Genomic DNA, 14714 nt, shown 5'->3' on the forward strand with positions numbered 1-14714 from the left:
GTATAACGCCCTAAATAAAATCTCACAGAAACCTCAATTTTTTTCATATCAACTTCAAATTTGGAACATAACTTATTTAGACATAAGGCTTTACATTTTTTAAGCAAATTTAGAGTAAAACCTGTTATGTAAAAATTTATTTTATATAAAATATAATAAAAATTGTACAGTGCATTTTCTTTTCAGTAAATTTAAACTTCTATAACTTTTTGATATTTTAATTCCACTTCTGCAATAATCTGCTGACTGTCTTCTTTAAAAAGAGACCAACCTTTCCTCTGTATTCCAAAGTGTTCATGAATTATAGCAATTTAAGTTTGGATAGTGCACTTTAATGCCTATTTTAAAAAATGGGGGGTGACAGTTAAGGGGTTAAACAATTGGCAAATGGAAAATATCTGCAGTGTAGCATAAATAAATCTGAAGAGAAAAAAAAAATGAAGTTTAAATAAAATATTTTTCCAAATTAACCGTGGCCCCCGACTTCCTTCGAGCCTCCTGGGGTTCCACAGACCCCAGTTTGAAAAGCCTTGCTTCATATGACAAATGACTGAAAAACCAAGAGATTCTGCACTGAGAATAAGCTTTTCTGTGTGAACTGTAGAAAAAGCTCAAACCATTTGGATACATAAAGGCGGTTTCTCCCTTACAGATTATAATCTTATAAATTTATAGCTTTGGACATCTAAACAACCAGCTAATTTCACACTACACAGCATTTCATTACATGCTGGGTGAGAAAGGTTTGCTGATAAACTAGCTTATTTTGTGATGACTGGTTCTTTATGTTAGGTCAGCAGAATCAAAGCTCTCAGCAGGGGGAGGCAAAAGACTCTCATCCAAAAGCTGTAGCAGTCAGTGCACTGCCAGTGAAAACTTCCTATAACCCTTTTAAAAATGTCTGTTTCTTGTAGGGTTACACTCTTTGTGTCTATCTCTTCATCTCCACCTGTTCACCTACATTAATGCTTGCTTTCCATCAGCTCAGAGCCATAATACTGTTAAAAACAGAAGTTAGCAAACAATTCAACCATCCTTTACACATCACTCTTTTATGAGTTCTATCCCACACTCCTCTAGCTGATAAAAGCGGTTTCTCCTGAAGCGAGCTTGACAGCTGCCATCTACACACTCACACTTGAGTTTCACATGCACTCCGCTGAGCTCCTCTGGACCCATGTTTAAGTGAAACCATGCACTGCACTCTGTAATTGTTGAGTCATGTGAACTGTTTTTAACCTTCTCTAAGCAGACTGTATTTTCAAGGCTAAATTAGAAAAATGCCTCTAATAAAATGTAGCCAAGAGATATGGTTCACGAAATGAAGAACAAAAAAAAGTATTTTAAAAAAGTAAATGCAAATATAAACACAGAGGTTTATTAACTTAAAGTCTGTGTTTACATTAAGACCAATATCACGTATTTAAATATCTAAATAAAATTTCATGTCAACTTTAAATGCAAATTCATGGCAGTTGAACATTAACTCAAAAAGCATCTACATCTCAGACTTGATCACTATAACAATTGGAAACCATATTTTTTTAGAAGGTTATGATTGTGCAAATACTCTGTAGATTCTTCGGAGGAGGAGGTGGAGAGCCCAACCTACTCCATTTCTCTCTACACATCTCTTCTATCTACATTGGGTTTGTTAAGGTCAGCAGACATTAAGTGACAAGGAATTGCAAAAGAAAAATATGTCCACATTGTAAAATAAAACACTAAACTAGTATAGTCTCTGGAAGAACTTAAAAGAATAAAAAGTAAGAATGAAAGAACAGGGAAAGAATGGAAAAAAAAAAAAAGATGCAAAACGGGAACACAATTTGCGTGTGAAATGATTCCCAACAAACTTGGCTCTGGTGTTTTGCATGACTAATCAAGTTATCACACTCTCCATTTGGCATATTGAGCTAATGCAGGCCAAATGATCTGCATTTACATTCTTGTCGAGTTTGGTGACTCATAGCTCAACAATTTTCTTTTCCACCACAATACCAAAAACCCAAACATGTCACACATGATTCAGCCAGGTATAGAAATACAATACGAGGACAATAACTGCCATATAGGGATAAACCACACACACAAAGAAACTGGACTGTGCCTGAAGTATATTAGCAAGAGTTAAGGGTAAACTGCAGCAAGAGGTCTAAACGTTCAATGACCAAATACAAACCCACAGCACTCATTAACAGCGTGGATGGGATGGGTGGTAGAGATGTGTGTGAGGATGGCCACTTTTTACTGAAATGATAGGCCCAACTCAAAACCACACCCCGAGCCCTCTACCTTGCTGGTTCCAAATAACCTGACAGACTAAACCAGCCCTTATTGTCCCTTTGTAAAGCCAGGTTGCTACTATGATCACTTAAGAAAGAAACAGTCACATAGGCCTAATTTACAACTTTGTGTTCCAGTCTTCCAGGCTAAGTTCGGTCCCTTGTAGGGGTGTGCAATATTTAGCATCTGCGACTTAATATCGCAACTGTTGTTTTAATGATATGCAAGCTGACATCGAGTATGTCATTCACTTTGCAAAAAAGAAACAAAAACACATCTTGAAAGTCCAGACTGCATGATGAAGCCTATTGTAATACAGTTAGAATGCCCCAATAATTCAAGTTATGAAAACATCCCTGTATGGGTCTTTGTTTTTTATATTTATATAGATACAACACCATGGTGTTTCATTCCTCAATACATCTGTTTTTGAATGAATCATTTGAATCAATGATCCATTCATGCAGACAGTCACTTGCTTCGTTTCTAAATGAACCGGCTATTTTGCACAAAATGACTGATTCAGTGAATCACTCCTTAAGAAAGGGACTTGCTGCCACCTATCGGTGGATTTAGTGTCATTTATGCCAAGGAACCAGCACAAAAACACACTCAGCAAAATATTGTTTAATTATTGTTATTTTTTTGTCAATATCGCACAACCCCTAGTTCCTAGTCACAGTAAGTTGCAAAGTGGAACAACCAGGCAACAATCCAATAAAACCACTAAAAAAAACACAAGACTCCTGTCACAGTCATTCTTACCTCACATATTAGCAAGGACGTTTATAGGACAGGACTAGAGATGGTTTGAGATAGGGCCATGAAGTTAGGCGGGACCACTGTTAAGTGAAGGGTGTCAAACACACCCATAAATCCCAAACGTATGGTACCTGGAAGGCCAGTTGATCGGAGAGAGGGTGTCTCCTTCTGAATCAGTCTGAAGTGACCACTGGTTTGTTGACTGGCTACAGGAGCTAAATTAGTTGAAACGCCCAAAAGAGTGAACCACTCAACAGTTTAGTGTTTATGCTTAGAGAGAGGGGAAAAACAATTCTTCTTCTTCAAAAATAAATAAATAATTAGGGCCTCAAATAAATTATGAAAATTGAGCTCGGCCTGCTGGGAACAGGGTTTTAAAGGCCAAATCCTCATTTGTTCACATTAAGTAAGCAATCAAACTTTATACTGACATTATAAAAGTGCTTTGGGTATTTCCTGAATATCATTCTTTATCATATTCATTTGTAATTTTTTGGCTTGGCTTGATGTTGGGAATTTTAATTCTGCTGGAATCTTTTGTTGCTTAATTTGGCACGCACTTTAATTCCAATGTGTCACACAGAGCACTGACCCATGCCATAAAGAAATGAATGCCAAAGGACAGTAAAGGTCAATGCTAATGGATAATGTGTCATACTGAACAGAGCCCACCCATCTTTAGGGAGCTGTTAAAACACTCCTAACAGTATGCAAGCCAAATCCTGCAAATTGACGGCTTTCTTTTGGGGAAAATACCTGTGAAAGACAGATTCAGGGGAATACCAGCCAACATTCTTTCCAAGAAAGGAAAGAGTAAGCGAAGGAAAATAAGACACCGATATATAAAGATACTACTAGATGACTGTAAGATAAAAAAAAGAAACATCTACCATGCTGAGAAGTCTCACCCGTGTCTTTGGAGGATGTTGTGAGCCTGCTGCTCAATAAACAGATCACCAGGAGATGCTCCCTGTTTTGGAGATGGCATCATGGTCCTTCGGCCTGCATTAGGCGAGCTGGGAACCCCCATCGCCCCTGGTTCCTTCCCTGGGACCCTGGCAGACCCTGATACATCCATATATGCAGATGGGTCAGGTGCAACCCCTCCACCTCCATGCAATCTATCCCGCTCCTGTGCCCTCCTCTGGTTCTCCAGATTCATCATCCTCTCGCGCTCGGAGATGGACTCGGTGTGATCCCGGATGAACTCTGGATCGCTGTGAATGTGTGAACTGGCCCTGTCTGCATGATGGCTGGGGGTGTAAGCATTATGCTCCACTCCATCTCCTCCATCTACCTTTGACTTATGTTGTCGGTCTGAGCCGTCGGGCTCTCTAGAGGTTTTGGAGTAGCGAGCCGTATAGTCAGTCTCCAACTCCTGATCCAGAGAGATGCCATAGCGCTCTGCTAGCTGACGGCGCCGTTCTGCCTTGTAGCGTGCGATCCTTTCGGCTTTAGAGTCCAGCTCTGCCACATGAGTGGAGCCAGTGCTATAGACAGTCTCCGGTTGGACTGTGTGGGTTCTGGACTGAACCTCTGCACTGTGCAGATTTGGGAAGTTTGGGTCATTTTTGCCATAGTGCTGAAGAGAAACTACAATGAGAGAGATAAAGAAAGATAATACATAGTTTATACTGAATCAGTTTGCCTAAATGTTTCTAATCAACTCAAACCTATCAATGTTGTACTGATATGCAACCTTAGTTATAATACAGATGCTTAATGCACATTATTTCTCATTCATGTTATAGGTGAGTGAACGATTCAAAGTATAAAAATATTAAGCACAGTTCTCACCTGTACAGGGGTCACAGGTGTCTGCTGCACGGGTATATCTTGGAGTGTCCTCCTCTAGCAGTCGATTGGTAACTAGACCGCCACAGTCTGGGAGATTTTGGAGAGCATCACTATCGATTCCCTCCAGACGTCTTGCAATCCGCTCTTTCCTATAAACAGGAGTGGTACAAGGGCATATTAAAATATATAATTCTTAATCTAAGGCGGTAACACTTTAGTATAGGGACCAATTCCCACTATTAATTAGTTGCTTATTATCATGCCTATTATTAACATATTGGCTGTTTATTAGCACTTATAAAGCATTTAATCTACATGACCATATTAAACATCCCTAATCATACCCAATACCTAAACTTAAAAACTACCTTACTAACTATTAATAAGCAGCACATAAGGAGTTTATTGAGGCAAAAGTCATAGTTAATGGTTTGTTAATAGCGAGAATGTGACCTGAAAATAAAGTGAACAAAAAAACATACTTTGTTTATTAGTTAGTCTTCCATATATTTTATATTTTTGTTACATTTATACAATACCATTCAAAAGTTTAGATTTTTTTATGTTTTTGAAGGAAGCTTTTAGTGCTCACCTAGGCTACGTGTATCTGATAAAAAAAATAAATAAATAGTACTGACCCCAAACTTTTAAATGATAGTGTACACATGTATTATACATTATTCAGTTATTGTGGTACTTTTGGATATGTATGCTACTTTAATTCTGGTGAAGAGCTTGAAACGTGTGGTGAAAGGGAAATTAAAGTGTGCTGACAATTTTGTGACTTTGTTATTGTTGCCGAACACCTGCATTAACTGAACTTTGGCTGTGCGTGCTTTGAGAATGATTTAACTTCTCACCTGTTCATGTCCCAACTCTGACTCGAGCTTACACTCTCAAAACGTTTCCTTAATTCTGAGACTAAAAAAAGAGAAAAAGAAAGGCAAACTGAGAATGGACTGGTAAAAGAATGATCTCTCACAAGAATAAGTAAATCTATCAAAACCATTACAAATATTAAAACGTAGTAAATAGTATTCTGCATTTGCTATATTCTTAAACAACTAAGAAAAGAAACACAAGTAGAGCTTATTTGTATACTGCAAGATAAACAACATTTCACACCACATGAGGACAGACTAATCCTTACATAGTTTAGCTTTGCTGGTGTTTAATACCAAGTCTTGTTTCATAATGAATTCGATGTATTACCCTCACAGGCATATCCAGCAGCATCATAAACCTGTTAAATTCTGAGAGCTCTTTGGCAACACTAACATTTTCCTACAGTAAGACCCAAGAATGAGTGGTAACTTAAGCATATAAAAATGCCAATCCCATCCCTTATATTTTTTTTCCAAATAAAATAAATGATCCTTATATAGTATTGCTTCCTGTGTCACTAAGTATACTGCCATGTCGCTACAGTGCCACACTTCCAATAATAGTTGAGGAGTCAAAAGTCCAGTGTGTTATCTAAAACAAAAGCTGCTTAGAGTCGTCTGACATTAGCTAGGAGCATGGCTGACTGGCTTTCCACAACAGTTAGCCAATCATAGGTGCATCCTCAGTGAATGTTGTTTCAGCTGTAGCCATGGAAATATGACACTCAACTGTGTCCAGTCACCAGGAGACTGAGAAGTGATTGAGAGGAGACTCATCATGGGCTAATGTGTACACACGGCACACTTGTTTCTAACAATGCTTCCTCAGCCTGGTCTCTCTGGGATTCAAAGCAAAGATCTGAGCGATGCAACGAAGACACAGGGCAGGTTTCATTCCCACAGGGCAGGATTTCTCTTTCTGTTACATGTAGTCAAGTAACAGACTTTTTAAGACCTTTTTAAGACCAAGTAAAAAAAATTAAAGGAATAAATTGAACAGAACACAATACTTCAAAATAGTCTTTAAATGTAAATATGTAGCAGCTTGAATATATTGTAGAAGTTGGAAAAACTTTCAACCAATCTCCATTATTTTTTATCTATATTTCTTTTTATTCATTTATTCATTCAAGGTCTGAATATCTCTGCTCCCTACCACTAGTTGTTTTCCAGTGCAAATGTCTAAAGATTCTTAAATTAGATGCATTTACTTGAGAAGCAAAATGATGAAATAATAAGTTTTGTTTTATGAAAAATTGATCAAAATGAAATGAAATGTTACAAATATCTGCCTCAGAAAAAAAAAAATTCAGCTTAATTTTTAAATGCTTGTTCTTTTGTTTTACACATTAACTCTCTTAATCTTGATTCAAGGATGTTTAGATTTTTGTATTGGAAAACAAAAAAATACTGAGGAAGATATTCATTTTTTGCAGTGTATGTTACATTTAATGACATGCCTCAGTTTCTGATCCAAGATCTTTTTAGGCATTCATTTGTGGAAGGGCTAATTAAGACTTTTTAAGACCTGCAGACACCCTTAAGTAAGGTCAAGTGTGTCTTACTTGATTAATCAATTCCATAAAAAAGTGGACAGATATGGACAAATATGTTAAAATGTCAAAGAACAATTCATTATATTTATCTTAATTTTATTAATTTATTAGACACTCCAATATATTTGAAGTAACACAGAGAGAGTGTTTGTTATGTCATGTTTTAAATCAAGTTCCCACTTGGAAAGTGGGGAAGAACAAACAGCAGTGTGAATCTGACATTAGACAGACCTGATTCTAACAAGCCAGGATTACACAACTATAAGAGCTTCATGCCAGCAAAATGAATGGGGGACATAAAATAACTAAAATATACAAAGTTTTTAGCCAAGAATAATCACTGTCATGAGCTTTTCTGAAAGGAGAACACCTACTGTGACTTGCAAATTTACAAAACACGCATACTAAAAAACAAAGGGAAACAATGTGGACTTGATTTCATCCATCAGGAATTAATTGTAGGTGAAAAGTGGGTGTTATGCACTAGAATGGAGCTAAACCAAATGTGAGTTTACTAAAACAAATGTCTAAACTGCTATTTGGCTATCAAATAAATAACAAATAGCCCGTGTGATGTCAACAGACAATAAATTGTTCACAATAAGACCAGGAACATGCATTTAGAAATCAATTTAGATTTTTTTAAGCAATAAAAATATGCTTAAGTTCAATTCAAAATATGCTTTAAAAAAGTCTGTTAAGAGACTGACAACATGTATTAGCCCACTGGCAGCATCTGTAAAAACTAAAAGACAGAATACGACTTAAAAATGCAAAAATGTCTTTTGGAGCTTACCAGAAGCAGGCTGCTCCTGCGAGAGCTCCACAAAATCATGTTCACCTATTTTCTGGATTGGATTTCAGTACAAACACTTTTACAAAGTATCTTGGCACTCTCTTTCACACAACTGTCAAATTTTCAGGGCCAGTAAGCAAGAGAACTTGCCCAACAACAGGTAACCCCAGCAGACCAAATATAGGTCATCAGTGTCCATCCCCCCAACCCAATAACCTCCATGTGTCCAGGAACCATCAAGACCATGCTAATTGAAAGAACATACAGTCTAGTAAACTTTGATCAAGGCACTAGCATTATATACTTTCTTATTTGCCATTTTAGCAGACTGTTGTTGTCTAATGTGAACACAGAATGTCTTATGTGGCTATATCAGGGAAAGACACCCTAAAATTAAACGGGCTTAAAGGGATAGTTCACCCAAAAATGAAAATTCTGTCATTAATTACTCACCCTCACGTCGTTTCAAACCCGTAAGGCCTTCGTTCATCTTCGGAACACAAATTAAGATATTTTTGATAGAATCTGAGAGCTGTCTGACCCTGCATAGACAGCAATACAACTGAAATGTTCCCAAGTCCGGAGACGTAGTCCCAAGTCCGGAGCAAGGATATCTGTAAAATAATCCATGTGACATCAGGGGTTCAACCGTAATTATACGAAGCTACGAGAATACTTTTTGTGCGCAAAAGAAAAAAAAAAACGACTTTATTCAACAATTCGTCTCCTCTGCATCACCCTATAGCGCCATTTTGGAGAGTATCAGCTGGACGTAAACAACATATGCTGTACTGTCAGCTGCGTCACGCCAGATCGGTTTCCTACGTTGTTGTGATTTGATCTGAACGAAAACGGCGTATCCGTGTGACGCAGCTGACACAGAACAGCATACGCTGTTTACATCCAGCGGATATTCTCCAAAATGGCGCTACAGGGTGATGCGGAGGAGACGAATTGTTGAATAAAGTCGTTTTTTTTTTCCTTCGTTCATCTTCGGAACACAAATTAAGATATTTTTGATGGAATCTGAGAGCTTGTTTCTGGACTTGGGAACATTTCAGTTGCGTTGCTGTCTATGCAGGGTCAGAGAGCTCTCAGATTCCATCAAAAATATCTTAATTTGTGTTCCGAAGATGAACGGAGGTCTTGCGGGTTTGAAACGACATGAGGGTGAGTAATTAATGACAGAATTTTCATTTTTGGGTGAACTAACCCTTTAAGAGCCACAGATCATTTAGTGTTCAAACCAAGTCAAGTGAATCTTGCTAAGTTTGTGACAGAGCTCATGGCTCCTGGTTTAGTGAGAGTAAAACTGAACTGAACTGATATAATAGTCATGATAAAGAACCACACAGCTGAAGTGTTGGTGTATATTGTACTTACCCTTGGGTGTATTTCCCAGCAGACTGACATGTAATTCTTTGTTGGTTCCCTCGTCTTTCTCTTCCAACAAGAACTCTTTCTGGAAGCTGGACAGAAAGAGAAACCAGCTTGAAATTTCAATATATTTTGCATATAATGTTTATAACAGAATCAAGAGGCCTCAGAATTGCCTGCTTTTGTTGAAGCAGCACCTGAAAAGGGATCTGAATCTTGGCAGAAATCACACAGTTCTATCCCAAAAAATGTGAAATGCAATATCTTCACATAAAAATGTGATTTTCCACAACTGGAAAAAGTATTTTTATTAAAGTTAGTTAAGTAATATTTTCCCAACAGCAAATAATGCCAACGCACCATACAGGACAAAAACAAATAGTTGGGAGAATAAATATAACACATTCAATCCCACATACCAAAGCGTGACTACATCTGGAGGTACACAATGTAGTCCGAATAAATTTGTTCAAGCCTTATACAAGACATTTAAAAGACTGAATTTCTGTTGGTGTGGATCTTTTCAATTGAGCTTATAAAAGCACTCAAAACCCAAGTTATATAAAAATAAGGATCTTACCTAAGAGCTCTACGTTGTAGTTTGGTATTGCCAACTTTAGGAGCGGTTTCTCCTGTGAAGCCTGTGCACACAAAAGAGAGCATAGCCTTCAGACTACAAATACTCCTGCTGGGTGACAGGAGTGATCAGCAAAAGTTGTTTCAAAGGCCCCATGTGAAGGGCAGGAACGAAAACAATAGTATCCATTTCATGGATGTCAACATGGTGCTGTGTCCATAGTTGAACAGACTTATTTCTGCATACACTCATAGGTACATTTATATGCAGAGGGTAAACTGCCAATCGGCCCTTGTGCTGTATGCTTTTTTTTAACAGTTTTGCTAGTCAAAGTGACCACATAATGCACAAAGTCATCTGTTTCTTTTACAAAACATACACTCACAGATCTCCTGATTGGAAATGCACCATTATCAGCAACAGCAAAGATATGAAAAGAAAACAGCAATGCGATTATAATGAATTCTGCCCAAAACTAATAACAATAATAATTCATTTTATATTATTTATATTGTTAGGGCAAATAAATAAACAAAATAAATGCAATAAAATTATTATATTAATACTGTTAATACTAATTAAGTTGGCTTGTGAAAGCCAACTTACTGAAATGCTATTTAAACTTCTTATTATTATTCTTCTTCTGAGACTAAATTATCAACTCTAACTCCTCCTAGAGCTTTAACTCTACAGCTTAAACTTTTCAATCTTTTCAATGTTTTTCAAACTTTCTGGTCCGGCTTTTCTCAAGCCAACTTAAAGTTTGTCTTGACGAACTTTTTTATCTAGTTACTACTATTACTACTATTGCTACTTAAAAAAATAAATAAAACAATTTGTCAATGTCAAATAAAGTTTTTGATGCTTATGTGGTTACTATACTAGGTAAAATCTTTGCAGTAATTTAAATTACAATAAATTTTTTAAATTAGCAGAAATATAAAATAAAATATAAAATATTAATATTAATAAAATAAATGTAAAATAAAATAAAAATACAATCATCAATGCTGGGTGATAACCAATATGATTCAAGAAACCTTTTAAAAACAAATAAAAAAAATACATTCACTCTGATGGGACTAATTTAAAAATTTTTTGTTAACATTCACTTGATTAATGCAATTAAAAGACTAGTGTTGTTATCCGGGTGTGGCATCAATTCTATGAATAAGCACATGGAGATGTGACATCTGAGACTCACAGAGGGATTGGAAGAGGAGAACATGTGTTTCCACTTTACCCACAGATCAATAGCCTGACCACACATTCACCCACACCGACCAAACCCCCTTTTTGACATTCAAAAATTCAATATTTTAATATTTTAATCTCCAATAAGGACTGTGGTTAGATGTCATTACCTCCTTCCTTCTCAATCTATAATAACCATTTGAGAAGAGAAAGTGAATGAGAGAGCCAACTGATGGCCTGTGTTTTGGTACGGAGTGAGTTTTCACAGCTGGGATGAGTATCTGTGAAAAACATTCCTCCCTGCCTAAAAATCTCCTCTCACTTCAGAGTCACAGGGCCAATTGACAAGGCAACATCACCCAGAGGGGGATGGAAAGAGAGAACAGGAAAGTTTTGGAAGAAAAGAGAAATGATACGCTTAGAAACTGGGATTTGTGCTGCTATTCCTGATACAAGATGTTTTTAGCTTCAAAAGAATTGAGCAGTAGTTCTCAAACTTTTTACACCAAGTACTACCTCAGAAAATTTTTGGCTCTCCAAGTACCACCATAATGACCAACATTAAAATACAGTAGCGTAGTAGGCCTAATTTATCAGCTACAGCTATGCACAGTTCAAAAACGAGGCAGTTTTATTCCTAATAAGAATATTTATTATTGTCAGCCACTTTAAACATTGTACAGCTTGAACATTAACACTGCACTTTTCTTACATACAGGCAGGGGTTAAATTGGAATTTGATATGTGGGGGGGCTCTATGGTTTGGGGCTTATATATATTAGTGGTGTCAAACGATTAATTGGGATTAATCGCATCCAAAATAAAAGTTTTTGCTGACGTAATATATGTGTGTGTACTGTGTATATTTATTATGTATATATAAATACACACACATACAGTATATATTTTGAAAATATTTACACGTATATATTTATATTTATATAATTTATATTATATATAAATATATTTAATATAGAAATATAAAATTTTTCTTAAATATGTACATGCATGTGTGTGTATTTATATATACATAATAAATATACACAGCACACATACATATATGTGAGTCACTGAGTTGTTCATTCAAGCGATTCGTTCAAATGGCTGTTTCATCAGATGTTAATGCATGGGCTAATGAAACTTTGACTCAACCAATTCGTTCAGAACACGGACTCATTCAGCAATGAATCTGCTGGTTTCTGTGAGATGACCTGTGGTTCCGCCTAAAATGTAAGTGACCTAATATTATTGTACTTGCTTATTGAACTGTTTATTGAACCATTAAACAGTCATAATGGTGAAAACATTTACATTACATTTAGTCATTTAGCAGACGCTTTTATTGAAAGCGACTTACAAATGAGGACAATGGAAGCAATCAAAATCAACAAAAGAGCAACGATATACAAGTGCTATAACAAGTCTCAGTTAGCTTACCGCAGTACACGTAGCAAGGGTTTTTTAAATAATATAACAAATAAAAAGAAAAGATAGAATAGAAAAAGAATAGAGCAAGCTAGTGTCAGAGGTCTTTTTTGCTTTTGTTAATTGTATAATAAATGAAATGAAAACCGACAGAATACGAAAAGATTAGAAAGCAAGTGTTAGTGTTTTTTTTTTTAAAAAGAAAACAAGCAGCAAATGAATAGAGTGCAAGTCTAAAAGGGACATGTGTTTTTTTTTAGTGACCTAATATTATTGTACTTGCTTATTGAACTGTTTATTGAACTATTAAACAGTCGTAATGGTGAAAACGTTGTGTGATGTTGCCTAATTAACAGTATTTTAAATATAAAAACTTTTCATTTTGATTTTTTACCTCAGCATGCTTACTTGTCTGGCGTTAATGAAGCGTTAATGTCGAGCCCCGGAGTCAATGTGACCCTGGACGGCCCGGACCAATTTAAACCCTGCATACAGGTAAATAAAAAACTTAAATGATTAAATAAAAATTTACTGTACCTAAAAGTTAAATAAAAACTGTACTGTACTTAAAAAGATTTTTTTTTTACTGTACTTAATGTACAGTACTTGATCAAAAAGTTACAGGCATCATTTAGCCACCTTGCAAACTTTTTAAAAGTGTTTTAACATTAATTTATATTTAATTCAGTGATTCCTCTGCGTACCACTAGAGGGAGCCCCACACTTTGAGAATCAGTGGAATAGAGAATTCACAGCAAATGACAGAAGCTCCTCTGTTCTGGTACCCTGCACTGAGGACACCTTCCTGTGCCATATGTTACGATGTGTTATTGTTGCATCTGGGATAATTCAACTACAAAGCCATTGCCATTCAACCAAGCCAAGTGATTCATGATGCCAGTGTTAAAAACAAAGCATTGACTGATTTTCCGATGTCCTCACTAAATTAACACTACAGGGTCAATTAAAAGTTAATGACAATGTTTCCCAGAAGCAGGAACAACAACACAAACCCATCATGCAAACTGACAGTTCGTAATGCAGATAAACTGGACTGATCACTAAAATTATCCTAAGCATTAATTATGTGCATTGCATGGTCTTGTTGAGAGCACCCACTGCTAACAGACATGCATGGAAATCCACAACACCTTGGCTCTGTGCCCGCTTAAGTACAGATGCTAATCAGACACAGTCAAGTGCGACATTTACTGCACTTTAAATCGCATGTTATTCCACAGGCCTGTGACACAGCAACATACCTCTCTGATCTATAACAAGCATCATATAGAAGCTGATTGCACAGCTCTGAAACTTGTTCAGGTTAATTTTATGTTCCAGCATATCGCACACCAGTTTTCCAGCACAGTCAGTACCAGATAATATGGTGACTGATAAACTTGCATGACTGTAGGTTTCAGTCACTGATATCTGGCATTAGTCGGAGTAGAAGCACATGGAGGAGATACAGCTGAAGCAAGTCACAGCCTGTTTGGTCATATGACGAGGTCATAAACCCAATGCTCTCAGGCTCCTAAACGCCGTCACCGTTTAGGCACATTTAGAAATTACTTACAATGGGCCTCATTCATGAAAAGCAAGCAGAACGAATTTGTGTAAATCGTTCGTAAAACCGTTCTGACGTAAACTTTCGAATTCATGAAAATGTTCGTATTTTCAAAATGTTAGTTGGTTGGAAAGAAATTTACACCTGCTCCCTACCACGTGTAAATGGTGCGTAAAACGTTCTTCAGTGTTCATTTTGGCAAACTGATCACACTGAATTTGATGCACTGCCATTATAATATTTTACAAGTTCGTTTGCTCCGTTTTTTTTTTTTTCTTGTAGATGAGAGTTGATAAACTGTTTAGCTTTGGGTAAAATGCAGCGCTTGTCACTGTCACTTTTTACCCAGCCGTCCAATCAATGGAGGAGGGGCGGTACAAATACTACACCGTCCTACTTGTACAACAACTGAACAACAATAGAGAAGTTAATATTGCTGGTTACTGCATTTTTATATTTAGCAATATTCTTCAAAATGAGATACTAGTAATAC

The 14714-nt window shown here is 36.6% G+C and overlaps 1 protein-coding gene across 4 annotated transcripts in view; it reads right to left on the bottom strand.

Moving 5' to 3' along the window:
- svila (supervillin a) overlaps positions 1–14714 on the bottom strand; it is a 55086-nt gene that overhangs the window by 35697 nt on the left and 4675 nt on the right. For all 4 annotated transcript variants that reach the window (XM_016564508.1, XM_016564510.1, XM_016564509.1 and 1 more), the window contains exons 2-6: positions 10039–10099; positions 9465–9550; positions 5706–5766; positions 4846–4994; positions 3957–4641 (exon numbers count right to left, since the gene is read on the bottom strand). In XM_016564508.1, coding sequence (XP_016419994.1) covers positions 3957–4641; positions 4846–4994; positions 5706–5766; positions 9465–9550; positions 10039–10099 — 1042 coding nt within the window. The remainder of the gene's footprint in view (positions 1–3956; positions 4642–4845; positions 4995–5705; positions 5767–9464; positions 9551–10038; positions 10100–14714) is intronic.

The sequence above is a fragment of the Sinocyclocheilus rhinocerous genome, unplaced genomic scaffold, assembly GCF_001515625.1.
Source record: "Sinocyclocheilus rhinocerous isolate Xijiao unplaced genomic scaffold, SAMN03320098_v1.1 scaffold650, whole genome shotgun sequence".
NCBI classification, from domain to species: Eukaryota; Metazoa; Chordata; class Actinopteri; order Cypriniformes; family Cyprinidae; genus Sinocyclocheilus; species Sinocyclocheilus rhinocerous.